Genomic DNA, 25,334 nt, shown 5'->3' with positions numbered 1-25,334 from the left:
AAATACATGTTCAAGTAATGAAAAAAAGTTGCTTGTGTTGAGTCTGAGTGTGTGAGCCGCCAAAACACCTGCTGTGATTGACTACTTGTGATAAAGAGCCATTATGCTTGATTGTGCTCTATCACAATTTTCCAAAACAGACCATTAAATACACACTGTTGCACTAAAAGCATTGTACAGAGATCGTGGTTCTGAAAGTGTATTATTCTTTGTGATATTGGAGTGCAAATGTGTATATAGGACATTATGTGCATGTATGTATATGTACACATATTGTTTGTATGCATATCTATATATATCTGTGTGATCTGTTGTCTGCCTCAGGGTCTTGGTCCAGCATGGTTGGGAGTGATGAGAGCATCTGGAGGCTCGGGCTGATTCCCTGTGCCATCTCGTGGTTGTACAGCGCAATCGAGCGGCGGAGGGAGAAGACCTGGACAGATCTGACTGTGTCGGTCTCAGCTATAGAGCTCTGCTGCGGAGAGGAGGACACACTGAGGGATCTGCTCGGGGAGGTCGTCCCCTCATTAGGCAATATCCAGGACAGCCCAACAGCCCATATTAGACTCCAAGAGGACCCTGTTTATGGAATACAGGTAGAAGGAAAATTGGTTGATTTAGGGAAAAATATGCTTGTTAAATGACAGGAATAATTTAGAGCATTTGTTGTTTTCTGATAACAGCTGCATGAACACGACCAAACATACATGTTTTTAAATATTTGAGTTATTATTATTGGCAGAACAGTCAAACCAGTCTTTGTAAACATAAGCCAGAAAGTCCCAAATCTGGAGACCAAGCGGGCCAAGGCTATACTTGTTGCTGCTGATAAGTGATGTATGTCTTGGCTCTGCTTCACTGGCAATGCTTCAAACACTCAATTTGGGACTTTACACAAAAATGAGTGGCATTTTTATAGCTGTTCTAACAGTTGTGAACAAGGAAAATGTGTTCATATTCTTAGAAACCCCTTCCTTCCCTTCCCTGTAAGTTAGATTTATGTCAATGTGTATTTAGATCGTAAATTAATTGACTTTATGATTATCTCTTGCTCTTCCAGCTACGTAACCACAACCGGGTAAAGGCCCCCACTGCTGAGCGGGCTGCTTCTCTACTGGACGCCGCCATTGCAGCGCGTCGACACACAGATTTCACTACTTTCTTGTCCGACAGCTCCATAATGTTCTTCACTCTCCACATCCAGCCCCCTCGTACAGAAAGCAGCACCATTGGGAAAGGTACTAAGGAAATATTTAGTAACCAGGGAGGCTTGTCTCCCCATGAGTTATTTTCCATGGCTACCCTAACCCTAAGCTCACTGCTTATTCAATTCAGTTCAATATTGCTCTGTGATATTATTTTACACTCTCCTCTCTGATTTCCTTCCTTAGGATCACGTGGCCCCACGAAGCTGACCCTGATAGACGTTTGTAGTGGTATGAGGGGAGGTGGACACAACAATAGCAAGCATAAACTGCCTCATTCAGAACTGGGCCCTGTTGTTTTGTCTCTACTAAGTGGAAATAAAACCATCACCAAAAAGTAAGAATTAAGCTATGAAATAGTATTGGTGTTAAACATTTTAGTGTGCATTAGTGTACAGTCATCTTTATGGGGCACTCAGGGTTATTTTGGTTTGGTTTTAGAAACTTGAGATTTATAAAACTATGTAAGAAACTGGGGGTGTGGAGATTGGAATAAGTGCCCATTTAATAATCTAATAAAATATGTAATACAGTTGCATTACGGGAAGTGTAGGATTTAGTGTTTTTGAGGTTGGTAATAAGAGATCTAAAGCCTGGATTTTTCTGACTCTGAGGTCCAATACTCAATGAAGTACTGCACTCATATTCTGACTGTGCATTGAAGTTATAAATGATTGCTGGTTTTATAATTTGGTTTCCAAAAAATATCAGATTATTCCTTTTAATCCCAATTTATACTTTTTTAGCAACCAAGAAGAATTAAGAAATTGATAGTTTATGCTGCTTTGATGTCTAAATGATGGATGCATCCTTTGAGTTAATGTCTGCAAATTTGCTCTAACTCTGTACAGGACTAGTAAGTTGACTCTGCTCCTTCAAGAGTCCTTGGGTCATGTAAATTGTCACACTACAGTGGTTGCTGAGGTGGCTGATTCACTGACACACCTACAAGAATCCTTATCCACCATCCAGCTGGCTTCTCGCATCCGCAGGACACAGAAGAGGGCGAAGGTACTATACACGTCCTACAAAGTCATTTTGTTCATAACTTACAAACCTGGTTTATATATGTATCGTTTTACCATGTGATTGTTTCCATTGCACCTCTGTAATTTCTTTACTGATTGATATTTTGGAGCTTAACCATAGTCCATTCCTAAAATTAACACCACAGTTTATCTTCATTCAACAGCAGTCCACCTCATGTTCTCCTTGTGGGAGGAGTTTAACTAAAGAAAAGAGAGGGCCACAGTCTCTATCCCTGCGGGCGTTCCACTCCACCGAAGAGGTAGATGTTGACATCCGTCATTTCCGTCTGCGTGGCGAGCTAGATGAACGCTCCAGTAGTGACCAGTCCTGTGACACAGTCATCCAAATAGACTCAGATGGCTTGGTCCAATCCAAGGCGGCCCCAAGGTTTGCACAACCGGAATTTGTGCCCATCATACCCTCCTTGCATCCAAACAAGACTGACATGGATGACCCAGAGTTTACCGCTCTGCTCCAAGAGCTCCTCAGAATTCCTCAGCTACAGGGGGAGAAGAAGAAAGATGAAGCTGTTCAAGGGCATATTGAAGTGCTGAAAGCAGAAGCTAAGCAGCCGGAGAGGGACTGTCTTAAATGTGACACGTTTGCTGAACTTCAAGAGCGCTTGGGCTGCATCGACGGAAGTGAGATAACAATGGATGTGCTCAAGTCTTGCTCAAAAGATCTTTCTGTCACCAATGTCACAACCAAAGCACAACCCCAGAAAGAAACAGGAAAACAGACAGACACTGAATCCTCGGAGGCACCACCGACGTTGATTCGGGGGTTAGGCTGTAATCCAACTGCTGTCGGAGAAAAGCAGACAGATGGTGCCTTCCCTGGAGACAGCTTTCAGCGAGAGGATTCAGGTCTATATGACTGTGAGGAGTGCAGTGCAACCAGTTCAAGTGAGGAGCTTCTGAATCAAACTCTCAGTCTTAACATGACTTGTCGCTCTGAGTTGCCCAACCCTGGAGCTGTTAAGTCAGGTGATAAACTCTCTTCTCAGGACTTTGGTGTGGATGCTCAGGGCCTAGCTGCTAACAGTTCCCTTGCCTTTCCACTTGAGCCTACAAGTAAACAGGAGAACCATGAAGCTGCTGATTGGTTCAAACCAGACAAAAGGACCTCACCAGTTGGCAAGAGTTCCCCCATATCTCCTTCCTCTACCTGCTCCTCTTCAAACTCCTTGGCTACCAGTGTTATAATTGGGGACAGCTTACCTATTCGCCCCAAAGAGGATGTCAAGGAAATGAAGGCCACTATCACTGTAACTGTTCAACAACCACTGGACCTAAAGGGTCAAGATGAACTCGTCTTCTCTATGGTAGAGGAAGTGACCATCAGTGGAGCCTTAAACAGAGGGAGGACAGGCGGGAACATTATTTGTATCAGAGACAATGCCCATTCACCGGCACATGCACAGTGCTCTGCAAGCTCTCAACCAATCAGGATTATCAGCAATGTCAGCGAAGAATCTGCAGCTGCAGGTTCTTCTAATACAGCCAAAAGTGCTGTCATTGAGCCTGTAGTCACAGAGGCTAGCATTGAAAAGCCACAACATCAGCTCAGACGGGAAAATAGGTGCCTACCTTCATTTATAAATCCCACACTGATCGATACAGATATGGATTGTGATTTGGATGGTGTGAAAGAAAAAGAAAATCCAAATGACACTCTCACAGGAGTCAAGACACAGTCGGAGCTCAGAGGGAATAACGCCAAATGTCAAGAAGACGCAATGACTTTTGAGAAGAACGGTGGCGCTATTGCTTCTAAGACATATTTCAAAAAGCCTGCCAAGATATGTGACTCACCTTTAAGCCAAATTTCCTATGACTCAATGGTCTTTGAAGATTCAGCTTTCTGTGATGAAACTGCAGAAAACAAAACAGGTGGAAAGAGACCAAGAAATAAAGATAAGAACCACCCTAGAGACAGGGAACATGTTTATTCCACTAACACTCCAAGGGGCTTGCTGGGGGGAGAGCTCATTTGCAGACATGTTGGGAATACCCCTAGGGGAGTTGGTGTTTCACCTGGTTGCCAAGAAACCGCCCTGGCTTCCTTTCAAACAGGTAGTCTACCCAGACGCTTGCAAAGTGCTACCCACCAGGACAGCTACCATGGCAGTCACGTGGCAGACAACCACAGAGACCCAAGGGGGGTGACATCATCCACTCCGTGCAGCCCAGGGGTAACTCTCGAGAGGAGGCAGGGCAGACAGTGCTCCCCAGCTAATCACAGCCTCTATGCCTCCTCTTCTCTAAAATATGGAACAGAATATAAACAGGAAGCTAGTTTCCCTCCCAGAAAGGGTGTTGGATCATTGTTTGAGACCTCCAGCGTAAGCATGAAACATGATAATATGAGTGGGAGGCAGAAGTCACCCAGTGAGGACAGTGGCAGGCTTTTCAGTGCCAAACTGGAGCAGCTATCTTGCAGGACTAATTCCCTTGAAAGGACCCCAAGAGACTTCCCGACTTTGGATAGAGGCAGTAATAACAGCTCTATGAGCTCTAAGGGAAGTTCAAAGGGAAGAAGTGAAGGGGCTTGTAAGGGAGGTTATAAAGAAAGTAGTGAGAGAGATTGTACCTTACCAAGGGCTAGCAGGAGCCCCAGGAAGAACCCCCGGTCTGACCATAGTCATCATTTCTTCCCTTCTGAAAACTCTGTAAATCAATCTGCTAGGCAAAATCATTCCAAGCTCTCTGCTGTGGGGAAACTCAAGATGGCTAGCCCCAAAGTCCGTCGGCTATCTGCCCCCAGCATCAAGAACCTCAGTCTCCCCCACAAAAGCCTGCGACAGTCCATCAACCGAAGTGCCAGTCTTTCCCCGGATGGTAAGACTGCTGGCTTTGAGCGAACGTCTTCCTTCCTTTCCTCTTCCCCTCCACGGTCTTATCAATCTATCAGTCGGACTCCAAGCCAGAGCTCCACATGCTCATCCACAAAATCTGCCATCCAGGGGTTTGTCAGTGGCCGGATCTCTGACCTCCTTAAGGAAAGGTCCACCAGCCCCACTTCAGGAGGGATGGACGAAATGCTCTCACTTCCTTCACCATACAGCCGGGTGACTGAACCCCGTGTGCCCAGTCACATGAGCGGGCATGCCAGTGACACCACCAGTGTGTTGAGTGGTGATTTGCCACCTGCTATGGGAAAGACCTCCCTGCATTTCTCTAACCGGAATAGCATGGTGAGCAGCGGCTATGACAGCATGGTGAGGGACAGTGAAGCCACAGGCAGCAGTACCTCTAACAGAGATTCTGTCAGCGACAGGAGCGGCTCTGTCCTCAGTGTGGCTTGCAGCAGCAGATCATCCCGGAGAAGAGGCAACACAGGTAAAATAAGAGAAATAATAGACCTGAATTGAATGACTTTTTGTTCTGGATGGATCAAAACCTGTAATCAAAGTTCAGAGTGCTCATCGTGTGTTGTTGTTAGGTGTTAGTTTTGAGGTCTGGTGTAAAAAAAATAATCTTACCGAATTGACCATTTTAGATTGACTAATGCATCCTTCATCGTAACCATTGCTTTACATTAATTCCAGTACAATGTGACCGTCATTTGAGCAAACAGCATGTCTTCTTTTACTTGTCACCATTTTATCTGTAAATCATTTTTTAAATTCTTGAAACGTAATGGAGCTAGTTAAACGAGTCACAGACTTAATAAAAACTGATGGTTTGGTACTACGATGACCCAATGGTGTGCAGACGCATTCATTACAGGTGTTTGTGGGAAGGAAGGAAAAATAGATTAATTACTGTGATATTTTGCAACACAACAGTTCAATTAACTGTAAAATTATCAATCATATTTCCTTTGAAGGAGGAAAAGAAAATTACTTTAACCCTTACATACTCTTTGGGTTCAAATTTGACCCAATTTTACATTTCTTTGACCTGGACTTCTCACTAAATGTGACCCACAGTATACAAAAATGGAAATAAAAAGCGTCTTTTTTAATTTTTGTGCAGCTCCTACACATTTTATATATGAAAATGTACAAATTTGTGTGTGTTTATTAAAAACAAATTCAAAACCACCATTCAAACATGTTGTATTCATCATATTCTATAAAATGTTCTCCTGGACCATAAAGTAGTGACTGTGAATGTCTTTTTTTCCCCGCATAGATAAATGTAATACACAGTGTTTGCTCTCTGAAAGCCCCATTAAGGATTAATCAAACATTTATTAATGACTGATGGGGAATTTATGAATGTGAATTAGTGTAAAGATTAATTATGAGTCAGAATATGAACAGTATGTAAGGGTTAAAAAGGCAGTGTGTGAGGTTTAAATCTAAAAAATGTAGCAGAAATCTGTAATATCATTTCTTGAAAATGACACTTCCAACCCATGAAAAACACATCTGTATGAATGATAGTTTCATCATCATATTTTCTTTGGTTTGCACTCTGACCACATAACATTTTAATGTGACATTAACAAGAGATGACACACATCTGTAGAATGCAGCCAGACCATGTTTCCTTACCGGCATATAAAGCGATTTTGCGCAGAAGGTCACATCATTAATATATGAACCCAGTGATGGCACTCACTAATGGACGCATAAATGCAGAAAATAAAAGCCGTTGGTTGATAAATTATAAAGGTGGGTGTGTGCATACCAACAATACTAGCTAGTGAACTTGAAAACTGAGATATATTGAATAGCTTCTTTGTGTTGAAAAAAAGATGTTGACACAGTGATAATACTGCTAATGGAGCAATAATATTGGGAGACAATATGATGCTGGATAAGCATAATTTAAAGTCTCTAAATGTAATATGTTATTCATTGGGTGACTCAATTCTGTTTGTACCTAGTTTCTCCTTGAGTGCTGCCTTATGTAATTAACTCTACAGACTGATGAAATCTGTACACATATCTTTAGAGATAACACATGATCTTAATATCTTTTGATCTCAGTGATATAAAAAACATAAACTATCTATCTTTTTTTGGTGCTAGAAAATAAAGTCTAGCCAGTAACAGTCAACTACAGCTTGTCTCCAGCGTTGAGTTATATTAATAATGTGGTAGCCTTGGCAAAGCTGTCTTCGCCCTCAGGCATACTGTGTTTTCAGTCTGCCAGAAGTGCACACGTCGAGGGTTTCGAGGCCACTTAGGGACACAAGCCTTGATACAGTTTATCATTTATTGTTCCTGTGCAGTGTCCTGCAACTGTTTTCATTTATCAACACCAATACCAACCCAGTGGCTCAAAAATACTTGGTTTCTGTCATCAGCCACTTTGTGGATCCACAAGCACTGGCACACAGGCTTATTAATGTGAAAAAATATGGCCTTGGATCTAAACAGCATAATATTGGGCTGCATTGCCTGATGAATCTCAAATTCTACACTTAAAATAAACTAAATTAAAGTTTAAAGAGATTGTTTGCTTTTTTTGAAGTGGGGTTGTATGCGGGACTTGTACATAGCCAGTGTTTTACTTGCAATAATGGCAGTCTGCTAAAGGAAAGGGCTGTCAGACGGCAAGATAAAGTGGTCAAATATTCTAAATATAGTGTACTCTTAAACTTATATTCCTTTTAGCTGGTCCCCAACAGTACATTGCTTAGCTTGCATCCCGGTACTCCTGTGTGCTTCTCCAAACTAGGGCGGTGCCGATCCCCATCTGCTGCTGGGTAATACACTGACTATGGATGAGTACCTCATACAACCCCACTTAAAAGATACAAGCTATGCCTTTAGCTGGAGTATAAATAAATCAAAATTCAACTGGAGTACAACAATATTTTAAGTATGGCATCTCTGTGCATACAGTAGAAGGTTTCAGGGAGAGGAGAAGAGAATGAAAACAAATTGAGATACATCTTTACCTCACTGCACCTTCTGCCTCTCCCTTCTGTAGGTACTCACCAGCGTCTTCTTTCCCACGATACATCCCTCCCAATGAGACGCTCGGCTAGTGGTCTGCGATCTCGCTGGGCGGACCGTGGAATCCCAGAGGCCTACGAGATCAAGGTCTATGAGATTGACAATGTGCAGTGGATGCAGAAAAGAGCAGGTGCTGGCAAACAGGTGCTGGGTTTATTTTGACATTTTTTACGAGGTTAAAGGGCATTGCTTAAAATATGACCTTTCATCAACCTCTACTGGTAATCAGCGGGAAAATCAACATCTGTAGAGCATATCTCCATCCAATCTCTTTTAGGTTGTTCAAAGTCACTTTCATCATGTTGTCATTAGGTTTGAAAATGAGCCCAAATCATTTTGCCATTAAAGTTGCTTTGTGTTTTGTCAGGACTAGGATTAGGTACTTAGATCTCTTATTCAACATTTAATCTCTATTTGCTCTTATATAAGCAAATAACAGTGTAGAAAACGTTCAAATGACTTAGCAAGCTTCTCATTTTCAACCCCCCAGGAGCAAACATTTCACATTTCAAATGATAAACGTCACAGCTTTTGTCAATTAATGGCTGTTACTAAAGGAAAATTCTGGTATTTTTTAACATGGTTATGGCTTATTCTCATAATTGTGGTCATATTGACTATGTGTGTCATGGTAGCTTGCCACCTTTGTTGTAGAGATTCAGGAAAAACCACCCTAAAGCAAAACTTTATTGGGGCAAGCAGCGGCACCTATAGTTTTACAAATAAACTTAATTTGTGCATTAATAAATGTAAACACTAGCCTCCGAGTCTGGCCCAAAGTAAACACAGAGATCAGGCCCCCTGGATTATCTATTGTAGCTAACCGCATAGGAAGAGCTACTAGCAACTTGCAAGCTAACCAAACTAGCTTATCTTATTAAGAGGCACTCACAGCATTTGGAGAACATTCAGTAGCATTTTTTAAAAAATTGGTCAAATTTAAAAGTCTACATCTTTTATTTCAGTGTGAGATTCATTCAATCGACATTTTATATATGTATTTTTACAGGGACAATGCACATGAATCAACATCACAGTACATTTTAGTTATGTAGGCTATATCTTGAGTTATTAAGCATGTTGAACACTGAAGTTATTTAGATTTAATTAGGGACTCAGAGGCAACATCCATTGCCTTGCATGGCTATTTGAATCCAGTAATGTTGCAAGATCATTTCATTTTATTAAGCTTTATTAATCCACAATGTGGAAAATTGTCTTTGGCTTCACCACAGTCAACATGATTTACAACACAATCAACAGTAAGAAACAGCTAACTGGGAGAGCTTAGAGTCTTTAGCTTCACGACAATCAACATTGATTACAAATTACGGCAATATTAAAAATTAAATTAAAAACAATGAATATTAAATTAAAACGATAGTAGAAAATCAGTCATTTGTGGATGAAACATAGGCCTCAAATCATAGGCAATTAAATATACAGTTCAGTAGACCCATTAGAGAACAGCGAGAGTGGTGAGGAAAAGAGGGTGGCGGGGGCTGGGGTTTGGGTGGTTGCCCTGTAAAATTTTCCATGTATCTATTCATTTAACAATTTCATAATGTAATTGCACTTAGGACGAATAATTTCTTGCATAAAATTTTGGTGGCTCGTTTCTGAAGCACCTTCCTAATGGGAGCACTTCAAATTGAGGGAACACTGGACGGGACGGGTCATTTGTTATGTCAAGAGCTTTCATTTTAGTATTCAGTACATGCTTGTTGCTAAGTTACGTCTGTGGTTTCCCTATAATTTTACTGTCCATATTAACCACTCTGTCAGTTTCCATTTCCATTTGACATCCAAGTGTCCCTGCCATGCGACCATGTTAAAAGACAAAATACTTTCCACCAGATTATTGTACAATATTCAAGAATATTATAGCTCACCCTGAAGTCATTGAGCTTCCTGAGTAGGTGTAACCCCCCACCCCCCCCACCATAATCCGTGTTATCTATAAACCTGAGGTGGCTAAAGCTCCTAAATATTTAAAACAGTTAACCTTTTCAACAGGCAGCCCTATGATTCTTTGTGTCCCATCCCATCCCATCTCTTATACTGGTTTCATCCCAGTAATTTTGGGGGGTCAGCAGTGGTTTATATATGTAGAAGCAGTCGTGAAAAAGAGCACTCTCAGTAAACTGACCCTGGTTAGAGTTGCGGTTAAATAAAAGATTACAGCTTGCATTTAGAGATGATTCAAAGAAAACATGTATGAAAACAAAATCTGGTGCCTGTGTTGACGTTATGTCCCCTGAGAGAGGTCTGGCCTCATGAGGTCTGATTCCCCGCCTCCACCAGACTCAGGCACGGCAACTTTGATACAATTTTAATGACCACATGGGGGGAATTGGGTCAATGCTGAAGCGAAGAACAAAGAAGACTTCAAGTAAAACAAATAGAGCACATTGTAGATAAAAGAGTTATAAATACAAGATAAACATAAATAGTACAAATTGAGCACATATTGAAATTACAGCATCTTCAGTCTGATAGTTATCTTTAATTAATTATTTCATGGGGGCGAAGAAAATTATTAAAAATCTAAAAATAGTGTAATATCCCAGTTTCATATTTAGATGTTCCTTTTAAATAATGTGCATGTATTGACCTTTGCATAAGTCTCTTTAGTGTAATAAGGTTAGTATAATCAGAAAGTAATTCCATTTAGTAGCCTACAGATCTGTCTTGATTCACTCCCCAGAGGTGCAGTCCCTGCCCTACAACCTCTACCAGCTTGTGTGTGCATGCGTGTGTGTGTGTGTGTGTGTGTGTGTGTGTGTGTGTGTGTGTGTGTGTGTGTGTGTGTGTGTGTGTGTGTGGAGGAGTCAAACCAAACAGTGTTACAGCCAATACACCAGATGTTATCATGTGTAATGAGGACAGTAAAGAAGTGAGTGACTGTTTTGGTGCTGGGGATTACTTTCGTCCAGAGACATTAAATTATTTATTTTAAAATACAAGGTTTTAAAGTATCACATGCTGTATGAACATAAATAAAAGTAGAGAAATGTGTGCATGTGTTTGTGTCCTCAGGGGCCGGCATGCTTCAGTGCCAAGCTGAAGTTTTTGGAGCACCGTCAGCAGAGGATATCAGACGTCCGGGCCAAGTACAACAACCTGAGGAGAGAGCTGGAGCAGGCCAAACAGAACCTCCTGCTGGAGCCCGCCAAGTGGAACCAAGAGTGTGAGTGACATTACGCTTTCAAAATGTTTTCCACTTCTAAAACTCACTGTAACACAACCTGATTCTTTATTAATTTTAGCGGTATACAGTAAGTAGAGGTTGTCACAAACGTTCAGCTCAACCATGTAAAAATCTAACAAACTAGTTTGTTGCATGGAAACATCTCAGCAGGGGGCAGTATCCCACTCAGTCCTCATTGCCATCTTTAGTTTCATCCTTTGCATTATCTGTCACTTCCTATCATAGCTCTTTTTTCTTCTTTGTTTTTAAAATTGCTGTTATGCAAGATGGGTTGCAAGCAATTATGCACTGAGCTACATTACCATCTCCTTGCCTGAGGAGTGACCAGGGCATCAAGCCCAAAAACTAGAACAAAGCTGTGAAACAATAAAGCATTAAATCTACACTTAAATCTAGATAACATGGACTTAATTGGTGGATGTGGTCACTGTTGAAATGATACATGCATGAAGGTCCCTTTTTATCTGAAGAAAAATAAATCATAATCATGATTCATAATCTGAGAATCTGATTCATAATCTGAGAATACAGATTTACACATGAACCCTTTTTTTTCTCAGCTGACCCCAGAGCGGACTCCTCATTGCCATCTTCAGTCTTTTCCTTTGCATTATTTGTAATTTCATATCACATCACATTCTACTTTGCTCTTATGCAAGATGGGCTGCAAGCAAGATATGTACTGAGCTACATAACCCTATCCTTGTCTTTAGGGGTGACCAAGGCAACAAGTTCAAACTGCAACAAAGACAAAGCAAGTCTTACAGTATGAGAGTGTGTTGAAATATGATTATTTTGGTGGTTTCATTCCAAAACAGTTTTGTAATTGTAATTGTAATTAAGAAATCTCAGCATTCTTATAGGTAGTTTTGGCTATAAAACATCAAAAAACACCACATATCTCCTTTAACTACAAGGTAGCGTTTAACCATACAATGACTAAAGTGTTACATTACTGTCTTACTTCTCTTCTCTAGTCGACCTATGGCAAACTTTCGAGGTGGACTCCCTGGAGCACCTGGAGGCCCTTGAGGTGGTGACGGCTCGGCTTGAGAACAGGGTCAACCTCTGCAAGGCCAACGTCATGATGGTCACCTGCTTCGACGCCTCCACCAGGAGACGGCATAGGAAGCGGCGGCGAACAGCCACAAAGCCGAAAGCCTTCAAAGCAAATTGAGCTGATGTATAGTGAAACATACAGCAGTTAAATTAGAGTAAAGGAGGGACAACAAGACTCCTACATTTTAACAAGTAAACCTGACTTCCTTATCTATCACTGATCTTTTTTTTGGACGATGAATTAAAAATATGCACCGCCCCTCTCCCTCCACATTTTACCATAACACACTCTTTATGTTTTCAACTGCCAGATTAACCAGGTGCTACAGATCAGATACTGTCCACAGGGAGGTCAAAGGTCAGAGCCAGAGCTACAGTCCTACAGACATTTGCAAAAGTCTGCCAATTCCTACTGTCCAATTTGTAACTATTCTTACAACACTGGCAGACACATTTGGGACTTAGGCATCTTGCTCAAATCATTTCCTGACCTCAATATGCACTGTTTGCTCAATAACGATATGCAATTTATCTATTCGTCCTTTAAATAACCTGGAAACGCAATTTGGGTATGCTTTTTTTTTAAAGCATTGTACAGTACGGTATATTCAGAACAATCAATTCAGCTCAGTGCAGCATGAAACAAGACATTTTTAGTGTAAGGACAAATATTATAACTTTTCCTCTCCTGGTAGAGAATCTGCGTTCTTGTTTCTCTCCAGTCTTTCTTTGGGTTTATTGCAGCAGGGTATCTGATATACTGTAACTACTGTAGATACTTATCATAGCATATTGTAACGTGTGCAGGACTACTCCCTCCTAGTTAGCTGACAGCTTCAATATAACGCACTTTTGTAAATTTGTTTACGGATCAGATTTCACTCTGTTTATGCAACGTTACAGATGATTTAATTCTCACCTCAACATCATTCCTCACTCCACTTTAATCTTGACACAGATCTCATGTTCACACTGTTGCTCACAGGCAGATGACTATGCATTTTGTAGAAAGATAACTCAATTACAATACAGCCTACTGCATACACATAACTGGAATGACTGTTTTCCTTTAGTTAGTGTTCATGTTTTTACACATAATCCTGTTTCATTTGAACAAGAATTGATGTCTTAGTTACACTAATGAAAGTGATAGATGATGATAGTCTGCCTTAAAATTGATCTTTGACATGACATAATGAATAGGAAGTCTGGCCATCACAGTTATTTTCTGACTGAGTGTTCAAAAGGGAATCCCATTGTACCCTGATGCCATTTTGTATATAGATATTGGTGCTGAATAACATATTGAAATACAATTTCAAGCCTTGTAAACTAATGTAAAAATGCTTCCAGTGATAAGAAAGATGTTTTTGAGGCAAATAAATTAAGTTTAGTAGGAATAAAAGCTGTGAAAACAGTGATTAAACTGTCTGAGAGGAACAGTAAAGGATTCAAAGACAAAGTTTAAATTGGTGCCAAGAAAAACACCAAAGTGTTTTTTTTTTAAAAAAAACTCTCTACACAGAATAGGTGGATAATGATCAATAAACTTGGCTTCTAAAACACATTAGTAAACGATTGGGGGCAGAATAAAAAAGTGTGGATTCTGCTCTCAGTCTAATGGAGGAGTAATTACATTAAAGGAATAACATCATCGTGTCTGAAGAGCCTCGTGGCTCTGCAGCCACTGAGCCAATAAGAGAGGATGCACTGATGCATACTAATCAATGCTAGGTTTTCTACCTAGATCAATGCATTTAAACATATACAGGGAACACACACACACACACACACACACACACACACACACACACACACACACACACACACACACACACACACACACACACACACACACACACACACACACACACACACACACACACACACACACACTGGATGTTTGTTTTGTGAATCCTATTAATCAGCATGTTGTTCATGGCTGTTAATATATGACCACCGCTCTCAGTTTTCTTTTCTTCTTCTGTGATTATAGACATTGCAAACTGTGCATCCTTTGATTTGCAAACATTAAAGTCATGATGCTGTTCCTAATCATGCCTCCATCTCATTTGTGTGTGTGTGTGCAGTGATCGGAAAAGGAGGGCATCAATTTTATGGATGTGTGATTAAATGCATGCTTGTGTGTGCAAACAGAGAGAGAGAGAGAGAGAGAGAGAGAGAGAGAGAGAGAGAGAGAGAGAGAGAGAGAGAGTCAGAGTGCTGCTTTGATGTACTGTATGTTGTGATGCAATAAAAGAACAACAGCAGGATGACTTTTCAAGCCACAGAGCAAGTGAAGTGAAGTGAGTTCAGCCCTAAAGCGGCCCAATTATAATGTCAGACTCATTACAAAAGAGAAACAGAAACTGGCAACACTCACACATACGCACACACTGCACATATGCTTCCTTTCCGCGACTTTTCCTGTCCTCTCTTTCTGCTCCACTTCCTCATTGTTTAGCCTTATTTTTACGTTTCCCAGAATCAGCAGTGCAGAAGTGAAAACTAAAGACCTCCATTCAGTCTATGTGTGTGTTCAGATGTGGGGTGGGGGAAAAACAGGGCATGAAGATGAGTGACACCAAAACACACATGTTTGTTAACATGGACACAGACACACTGCAGGGCATTTAAATCTGTAACTATCTGGGTGATATTTCCTATTTGGTTGAATGGAATTTTTTGGAAATACACTCAGCTGGCTTTAACTCGTTTGAACATCTGAAGCTATATCAAGATGAAGATTTCATCTAATTAATGAAAACCAGAACACAATCATCCCATTTCTCAATCTTAATGACAGCAAAGAAACTAAAAGCCTTGTAGCATAATGTGGATAGCAGCTGCAAAATGTCACATAAACTTTTAAACATGAATTAACATGTCATTTTTGCAAGCTTATATATATATTTGTGTGTAGATAATACAAAAAATAAAAAAATAATAAAAGTAATAAAAAAATAAAAGTAGGGTTTTTTGTGTTTTTGTTTTTGTTTTTTTTTGTTTTTTACAGTAGTCTAATTATTAATAACAAGTGGTGTATTTTTATGTGACGCTCTTATTGATGAATAATGTATTAATTTAGCACATTCTTCTGATTATTCCAAATATCTAATATCAAAATACACATGATGCTAAATGTAGTAATAAACTCATTATTCCTAATGTCATTATCAGCTGATATAAAATTCCATGCCACTAAATGGTCTGGGAATTCAGCACATTCATATATTCATATTTGATACACTTTATTGACCACATTATGTTTTTTTCTGTATTAAACAGTTGCCACATTAAACCGAGAAGTATTTTTCTCAAATCCAACAGGCTCCCCATCATTTGAGGTGTTGTGTAGTTCTCTTTTAATATTCACTATTTCTAGAAAAACACTGCATTGCAATGATCACACATATAGATGTTGGTGTCCGTGACATGCTATTATATTAAAAAGCAAAGTTCTGATGCACAAATCTGTTTTCAGTTTTTGGACTTTTTCTCTAATCTTTGATTTTTGGTGAAATATTGGATCATTTGAACATTTATTGAAATGAAACCATGTGAGAAGTTTAAAGGGAAAAATCCCTATTTGGTGGAGCTGTTAACAACTCTGAAATGTGACCCTGGTTACATCTTTAACAATGTGTTGTATTTTAAAAGCTTGTTATATTATCCATTAGGTCAAATCTTCATCTGAAAATGAACTAAACCTGTCAAATAAATGTAGTGGAGTAGAAAGTACAATATTTCCCTCTGAAATGTAGTGAAGTGGAATTATAAAGTAAAAGAAAATGGAAAGTAAAGTACCTCAAAATACTTGAGTAAATGTACTTTATTTTCCACCACTATGATAACAATGGAGAAGAAGAGGAAGATGAGCATTATCCAGTTAGGAAGTGACAATCAGACTAACATAAATACTCATATTTGTCCATAATCTATTAATGAATGATCCATTTTCATGCTCAGCTTGAGTATGATCTACTGATTATGTTTTGTATTTGACATTTGTTTCTGTTTCTGTTTGTTTTTTCTGTTAGTTTTTGTCACATTTTGTCATATTTAATTATCTTCTCATCATATTTGTTTTTTGTTAAATGTTTTGCCTAATCGTACTAACATTATATTATCATTAAAGACGCGAGATGGTTCATCTTAATTGGTTATTCCTAATAAAGACTTTCCAACTGAGCATAATGATTATCTGACATGTACGTTCATCTTATGATAAATTCAGTTATTCCACTCTGCTTATATAACAGGAACAATAAACACATATGGACGATACACGTTTACTATTTCCCTTGTAATCCAACGCACAGTTTATCAGTTTAACACCCAATCATATGACCGCTGCTGTTACATAACCACTGCTGACACACAGCCACGAGCCAGTGAGCCACATCTGCCAGAAGATGGCAGCCTCGGCCACGCGCTCGCAAGGATAGATAAATAAATAAATAAATAAAACAAACGTGACATGCAAGGGATATCTTTTTTTTTGCAACGAGGGGGGAAGCTGGAGGAGAGAGAAAAAAAAATCCCCGGATTGGACCGTAAACAAGAAGCATGAGAGAGTGTGAGAGACGGACAGATGGCTAGGCTGAGATCTCTCCTGATGCAGGCCGACAGAGAGAGAGGAAAACACCGCGACGCTGCTGCTGTTTGAGGGCGTTGATGTCCAGACACCATCCAGCTGTGTGAGTACACCTCTCCATCCTCATGTCCTGTGTTTAATGTCCTGTTTTATACGTGTCATCAACTTACATAAACAGCTTCTGTGCTCTTTTTCTTTTTCTCTTTTGCCAATATAAAGCTACAGCGGTTTTCAGAGGCATGGCAACATAAGCACTTATTATAGGAGGGATAGGATGTTGTAGAAATCGCTATAATAGTGATAAAACGATAAAGAATAAACGCTATAAACTCGATAGTCTACTTCAAGGCGCGCTGTTAAGCTCGTACGTGTCCATGTGGTGAGTGTAACGTGATAAAAAAAAAGAAAGGAAAGGGAAAGGGAAAGACTCATGAAAATTTAATGTAAGCAGAGGAAAAGAAACCTTTAATTGAACGCGAGGTTTCTCTAATGCACTAAAGCGTCAGCTGTGCGCGCCCCCGATGCACATGTTCGCTGTGCACGACGCAGACACGCGCACACGCAGGCGCACACAGCCACCCACTTGTGCGACATTTTTTATTATTAGTAGTTTAAGTAAGTATTAGGATGATTCACAACAATATAACAACGATAACTCTATTTATAGCATTCATTAAAAACAACCATTACAAAGTTTGTTTATTGACCTATAACAGATATATTGGTATCAGTGAATATGTTTTCCAATATGTGCTGTTTTTTTTTATTGACAGCTTATTCTAATTATTAAATTCACAGAGAAGTTCAATGTTTTAGTGCACTGATGTCATTTTATACGATAACGTTTATTGTTAAACTGTAAAATATCATACCTTCATACATTACATTTGAGGGATTTATCTATATATTCTGTACATACAATATTATAGGCCAATATATCAGCCCTATTACACAGTGCCTCACAAATAAAAAAAAAAGCAGTTACCAAATAAAATAACACATAAAACAATTAAAAGTAAAGATAAAATAATGCATTTAAGTAGATGGGGACAAATTACAGTAAAAACCGGTACAGACTTGAATGTTTGACCCCTACAGTGATGGGATCTGATGGCTCTATTATGCTGTGGAGGGCACATTTCTGGCATGATTTGGGTCCACTTGTCCTCCATAGAGGGAAGAGTCATTGGAAATCAATACAAAGTTGCTCTGAGACATCCATCCAGAGAGCACGAGGGGTAACTGAATGGGTTGATGAGTGTGAAAATTATGTGAATCAGATGCTCATGGCCTTCCCAGACACCAGATCTAGATCCAGCTGAACACTATTGGGAGATCTGAGACCAACAACCACCGTCATTAATACACCAAATAAGGGAATAGAGTTTAGAGACACCTTACGAAGGCTCTATATGCTGGTTTTCCCCTTTAATTTAACACCTATCTGTAAGAGTAACAGATAAAATAAGTAACTTTTAAAATAATTAAGCAAGAGTCATATGGTAGAAGTAAGCTATGAGATATGATTTCAAAGAAGGCAATATATTTTATAGTCTAGGTTCCTCAGCTAAGCAAAGGGTTGGAGCCTTAACAGCGAAAAGCCCCGTGGCCCTTGGCTTAGAGCCATGACCGGGGAGCAGCTACCAGGGTCTTATCAGATGATTTATAAGCTTAGCCAGGTAGCTCTGTGCTGTACCATGCAGGCCCATGAAAGTCAAGACCAATGAAGTAAAACTTTAAAATCAACTCTGAAACAGACAGTGAAAGGAAAGTTAAGATAGGGGAGATATGATTGTGCTTTTGTTGATTTGATTAAACCTACACCCAGCTGAAGCCATGCAATCATGTTCATGTGCAAACACTGCATTACAATAATCCAGACCCAAAGTGATAAAAGCATGAATCATAATCCTTGAATCATAATCACAATTGAAACCAATTAGACAATTAGCTTGCAGAAACATAAAAGCTGCCTATGTTTTTTCCCCCTGTGAGCCTTCCTCAGATTGCAGCTTTAATTAAGTGTTCACATTTGTCACAAAGTACAAAACTGGGTGTGAATACAGCTGAACGATGGCTGGTCTGAATAGACATCTGACAAGAGATATTAACAAGCTCTGCTCAATGAGCTGCTCAGTATATGTTTAAAGGAGATGGATCATTTTGTTAGGCAAAATTAACTAATCAAATGACTGTACTCTGCTTTTTTTTTTTTTTTTTTTTGCATATTATTCTTGTAGTTTCTTGTGATGAATTATAGCTGGTGACCAATTTACACAGCATATTTAAGACTGATGTGTCTTCTTTCCTTCAAGGCAGCCGCTCTTCTCAGCTTATTTCTGTACAGTTTGAAAACAAAAGCTTATACGTGATAGGGAAGTCATGTCTTCTTTTATTTTTGTCTTTCTTATGTGGTTAAGAAAGTTAACATGATGCTCAAGCTGTGTAATAGTGAATAGTTTAAAAGTTTTTGGAAAAGCTTGTTTAAAGGTTGATACCACTGTTATATTTGTAGGGTAAATACAAAGCTTAATATATATATATATATATATATATATATATATATATATATATATATATATATATATATATATATATATATACTGGGAACAGGAAGAGACAGGTAACAAGATCAAATCAGCCTACCTGCACGTCTAAAACTCTCTTATGAGCAATGTTGTATCTTGATCTTTACAAAATACAAAAATTCATGTTTTACAAGGTTTTACAAGCAGTTATGAGCTGGACTATTTCCTGGCTAGGTGTACTGACATGCAGCCTTTTTCAATTGGCACTTTTGACCATGCTGAATCAAACCATGCAGCTTTGATTTTGCATTTCCATTACCAGTTTAAACACATCAAGTCTCGCCCTTAATAGACCATCTCTGATCAAAGTGCACCCAACCGGCCTCCAAGCAGGTTGCGGCGACATCAGATGAGCTTCATCATCATTCAGGAGGGAGCTGGCTAACTTTTGGTTTAGACCTCCGCTAACTTGAACAGGATCAAATGATTCGATGGCGTTGCTGTTCTGTACTTTCCAAATGTGATCAGACCAAATGGGACAAATTCTGACGGTGAAATGAGTCATTTCGTGGGTGTTGTGATGCTCAAACAAAAATGTATCCACCGTTTTACAGTCACTCCTTTCACTTCCTGGGGGCTTTAGGAAACAGAGCTAAAGAGGCCACTGCTTTTAAATGTCATAGATACAAGACAAGCATTTCATCAGTTAAAGACATTGTTGTGCTGTGCTAGAGCAAACCAGCCCGACTTCCAGTCTTCACATCAAACTACCTAACCAGTTGCTGGCTCTAGCTTCACATTTACAACGACACATGAGAGCAGTATAGATCTTCTCGACTAACTCTTGGCAAGAAAGCAAAAAAGACGCATTTGCCAAAATGTTGAACTACTCCTTTAAGTCTCTGCAAAATTGACATTCACGGGACTGGATGATCAATGTATCAGAACTCTAGTATATAGTACTAACTGGTCAGCAAGTATTGATTTAGATAAACGTAAAAAACAGTAAAGTTTACATAGCATGTAGCAATTTACAGGAGAAACCTCACATTGTAGGAGCAAACCATGAACTGTCGTAACGTATTTAACTACAGTTTACACAGATTATTTGTTTGAGCGCTCCTGCTTCACTCTACACATGATTCAGTTTCTGCTCCCAGCGTTTGTACTTTATGTCACATTCCATGTTATAGACTTCATGACGTTCACATGACTGCTAACATGCTGCGTGAAGGCATAGTATCACACAGCTTTCACGGCGTCCGACCACTCAGGCTGAAAATGTATGTTTCATGAAGCGGAAATATATTTATCTATAGCATGTAAGCCATTGCCTGTCCGTTCTCCTCTGGTGCTGCAGAGAGAGGAAGCCATGGTTGTTGGTTTTTTTTTTGCAAGCGTGTCAAGAAGCTCGAGTTTAAAATGGAACCAAAACTGCAAGCGTTTGTAATTTGGTTCCCACAAAGGAGGCCGAGACAGACGGATGCAGGTGTTTATCTGTTGTGTTAAAAAACAGGGAACTCTGTCTCTGAATCTATAATATAATTAAAAAAAAGAAGATTGGAACTTCCTTAAAAGAACATTTCACAGGTTTTGCTAAATGTTCTTACGAAAATAATCAAAGCGACAGGACTGTTTAAAGGTTAGAGTGACTCCCCTGTAAAAGGTCACTCATCCTGATAATGTCAGCCTTTTGTCAACAGCTACAGGTAAACCCTTGTGAACTTGCTGTGAAATGCCGCAGGCAAGACACTAAATCCGACCTTGTCAGGCATTGTTATTCTGGATATAAACAGCAGCTAAAGTCCTGTAAGTGGAAACTTTGGCTTCCATGTTTCCATGCACTACTCTGTTTCATGTAACGTGATATATGAGAAGGTTTCCTGGGGCTGAAAGTTGAATTTGAGAATTTGAGAAGTATGCAAAGAATACTTAAAATTCTAATGGTAAACAGATGTGTCATAAGGCCCAAAAGCTCTAAGAGTAGGACTTCTGCCCTCACATTTCACCTTGACAGAAAACCTATTAATATTTAAATTAGTTTGCAATAGTATTCTGACCTGCCTAAGGCGGCAACTAACAATTAGCCTATTTTCATTATCAATTAATCTGTCAATTATTTTTCATGATTAATCATTTAGTCCAGCTCCTCAAGATTTTTTTACCATGCTAACGGTATGACTCTAGAGTGAGTCTGTCAGTCCCCCAAAGTGAAACATCTCAGCAACTCTTGGGTAGATTGCCGTGACATTTTGTGCAGACATTGATCTCTCTCACTGGATGACCTGTAAGAACTTGATGGTCTCTTAACATATCCTCTAGCGCCATCGGGCCAGATTTTCTATTTGTTAAATACTTTTGTCTACAAATACCTGCAGTACTAATAACGTCCCTATCATCTATCATCTTACTTTGGGTTTAGTGCTAACGTTACCAGAAAGAAATGGAATATCCGACTCGTGAGAGGGTCTTTTTACAACCAAACGCTGAACAAGATGCTTGAAGGCAACCAAAATGTTACAATTAACTTTCATGAACTGAAAACACACTTAAGTAGAGACGGCTACAGCAACGCCTATACTAAATCTGGGGTTACGTCACCTAACAATCTTGTCGCCATGGTAACGACTTGCCTGTGATGACACCACTTTACAGGATTTCTACAACATGTGGTCTTGATCAACTCAAATGGTGCATAGACATGACATGGTTAAAAAAAAAAAAAAAAAAAAAAAAATCAGCTGATTGGCGAGTCACATCTTGACAGAGGCTTATAGATATGATAGTTTATAGTAATATCCCATATGCTGACTAACCAGAGCAGGATTGCTAATGTCTTCAATACAGACAGCTTTACTGGGGCTGAATTTTGCTTACAAGGTGGCCTCTGTTAAAAGGGCACATTTCCATTTCATTGCAGCCACATAATTAACATAAATCACAAATCCTGGGGGAATTAAATTAATACATGCACATTACTCAGAACCCTCCTTTCCCTGAATCCAAGTTACAAAATATTCCCCTTTCTCAGTTAAAAAACTATTTCAGCTTAACCAATGTTCACAGTTGACAGCTCCTGGGAGAATGTTTTTCCTCATGTCTAAACCTGGTAGAGAAATGTGGAAGAAAAGATCATAAATAGGATCTGCTTTCTTTCTGTCATTGCTGTAACATACTCATTACTGATTATTCTACTCCGCAGACTACTATGAAGTTATTTTCAACCCCGGGAGTTATTCAGAATGGAGCACTCTGCCATGCCTCAATGGGCAGTCATGGTTTTGACACAAAGAAAACCCTTTCAGTCAATGACATAACCGCCATTTCACCAATAATGCTGCTTCTCTTTGCATTCAACTCTCTCTTCCTTCTTTGTTTACGTGTCCTCTCCCTCTCAGAACATACTGCATGCATGAGGCATACATTATGTTCTTCATTTCAAAATGTACCCAATTTTTTTGACAGCTTGCTGGGAACACTCGGAGGAAGCTACTCTGAGACTTCTATGTAAGAGGGAAGAGAAAAAGAACAATAAACCAAGCAGAAGATTGTGGAAAGTCGACAACAAGCAGGACCTTCATTTTCCACAACAGGCTAAGCTCTGCCTTCGTAGCCTATGGTAGATATTCTCTCTCATCTCTCTATCCTCTACCACCCAGGAGAGGCGACAGGATTAAATCACATGCTCCGAGGAGTGATCACAAACCTCATTCTCCAATGTTTGACACGCCCCTGAATACTTTCTAGGAGCTTAGAGCAACATAAACTTTCCCAAGTAATTTCTCTGCCTATCGCACTCAGAGGAAGCGCTCTGATAAAAGTCCGAAACAATTCATGTTTTTTCAGTGAGGGCCACCACAAACAAAAAAAAAAAACACAAAGACCCAGCCGCAGCCCATTGGAGGGTCTCAAAGCAGCCTTAGGGGACTGTTTACTTGAAGGAAAAGACCAGACAAAGTGACGGAAGTGATGGGTAACAAGAACTCCATGCCGCCGAAAGGTCCTGACACTGGGACTCTACATAAAGAAGAAGAGGTGTTCATCAACAGTATGACAGGTACAATACTTCTATTTCATTTTAATCAAATACACAATGTGCACCTTAAAGAATGTGTCTTTTTCTGCAGTATATGCTAAAACGACTGGTAATAACACAATAAAATATACTACTCATTCATTAAAATGCCTCACAGATATAGTTTATCATCTTTAAAAGACCCCAGACTGACTTTAAAAATCTCATATCACAGCAGAGAGACACAGTAGACTGAAGACACACATTATTCTGTAGCTGACTGAAAGCTTTTCAGAACAAATCAAAGCTCAATCTATCTGTACGTCCACACATTGTTACAGTGCGCCGGAAAAAACCAAAGCTTAAGATGATCCGGATGATACTAAGCTGTAAGAAAGCCACTGTCAATACTCTTGGATGCTTGTAATGTACTACACAGCTGGAGTTGAGAAGCTGTGTTACGTAAGAGTTGCAGCGTACAGCTCCAGCTAATAGCGACTAATAGTCACAGTAATGGCTGCAGGCGAGGGGCTGACAGGCTGTCACCGATGGCAACCTGCTGAGCCGACAGCCTGTTTGTCAGTCGGCTTTAGCATCTACCACGTCTTCTGGGGTTGCCATGACTCGCACACACACACACACACGCACACACACACGCACACACACACACACACACACACACACAAGGTAGCAGGCTGGCACACATGTTGTCGGTGTTGTAGTAATTGGTGTGCTACTTGATGTTGTTTTATGAGCTGGTTAAAACGGTTGTTTGACATTTTGTGAAATATGCTTACTTGCATTCCTGCCAAGAGTTAAAAGAGTTATATGATAAGATCTTATATTTGTACAGTAAATATTAAGCTAAGACAGTTGGCCTAGCTTAGTTTAAAACTTGGAAACCTGGAGAAACAACTTGTCTTGTTCTGTCCAAAACTAACAAAAATCTGTCTACCGGTGCCTCTACAGCTCACTAACATTATATCTTGTTTGTTTAACTAGCACAAAAAACTATAAAAAAAACTACTTGTATGTCTTCATGCTCAGCTAAGCAAACTGGTTTCATGTTTAACTGTGCGGATATGAGAGTGGTATGAATCTTCGCTTTACATAGCCCACACTGGGGCAGCTGAGGCTCTGTAGGTAGAGCAGGTCGTCCTTTAATTGGGAGTCTGCATGTCAAAGTGTCCTTGGGCATGGAACTGGACCCCAACTTGCTCCTGAAGCATTGGTGTGTGTGTGTGTGTGTGTGTGTGTGTGTGTGTGTGTCCTGATGTTCAGGCTGGCACTTTGCATGGCAGCCTCTGCTATCAGTGTATGAATGTGTGTGTATGTACCATGCAGTGTAAAATACTTTGAGTGGTCAGAAAAATAGAAAGGTGCTATATAAATGCAGCCCAATCGCTATTTACCATTACATCTCATTTTTTGCATGTAAGTGAGTAGGTGTATTTTCCAAAATGATACTAATATGTCCTGATTTTTACTGCTTAATGTAGTTATAGCATTCTGGATCCTACATTTCCTATAATGCAACCAGTAGCATTTATCTCTGGTAAATACTAGTGTCTTTTAAACTCACTCCTCCTGTTTGTAAGGGTTCATGGACTGCATACATATAGTGCCCTTTTAGTCCACTCAAAACTTCTCAAATTCCAATATTCACCCATCAGGAGGAGAATCTAATGCACTCACACACACTCTTGGGGTGCATTAAAGAGGAGCAGGGGATCAAACTCCCAATCTCCCCTTAGTGGACAACCTGCACTACCT

General features: G+C 39.7%; 1 protein-coding gene across 1 annotated transcript in view; it reads left to right on the top strand.

Annotated features, from left to right (window-relative positions):
* kif26bb (kinesin family member 26Bb) overlaps positions 1–12,539 on the top strand; it is a 28,201-nt gene extending 15,662 nt beyond the window's left edge. The window contains exons 8-15 of the mRNA XM_062437781.1: positions 325–596; positions 1,061–1,238; positions 1,392–1,542; positions 2,057–2,216; positions 2,398–5,575; positions 8,126–8,295; positions 11,191–11,341; positions 12,340–12,539. Of these exons, the coding sequence (XP_062293765.1) occupies positions 325–596; positions 1,061–1,238; positions 1,392–1,542; positions 2,057–2,216; positions 2,398–5,575; positions 8,126–8,295; positions 11,191–11,341; positions 12,340–12,539 (4,460 nt within the window). The remainder of the gene's footprint in view (positions 1–324; positions 597–1,060; positions 1,239–1,391; positions 1,543–2,056; positions 2,217–2,397; positions 5,576–8,125; positions 8,296–11,190; positions 11,342–12,339) is intronic.
* The last annotated feature ends 12,795 nt before the right edge of the window (positions 12,540–25,334 follow it).

Source organism: Scomber scombrus, chromosome 17 (genome assembly GCF_963691925.1).
Source record: "Scomber scombrus chromosome 17, fScoSco1.1, whole genome shotgun sequence".
In the NCBI taxonomy this organism is placed as follows: Eukaryota; Metazoa; Chordata; class Actinopteri; order Scombriformes; family Scombridae; genus Scomber; species Scomber scombrus.
This window is presented reverse-complemented; position numbering and strand designations above follow the sequence as displayed.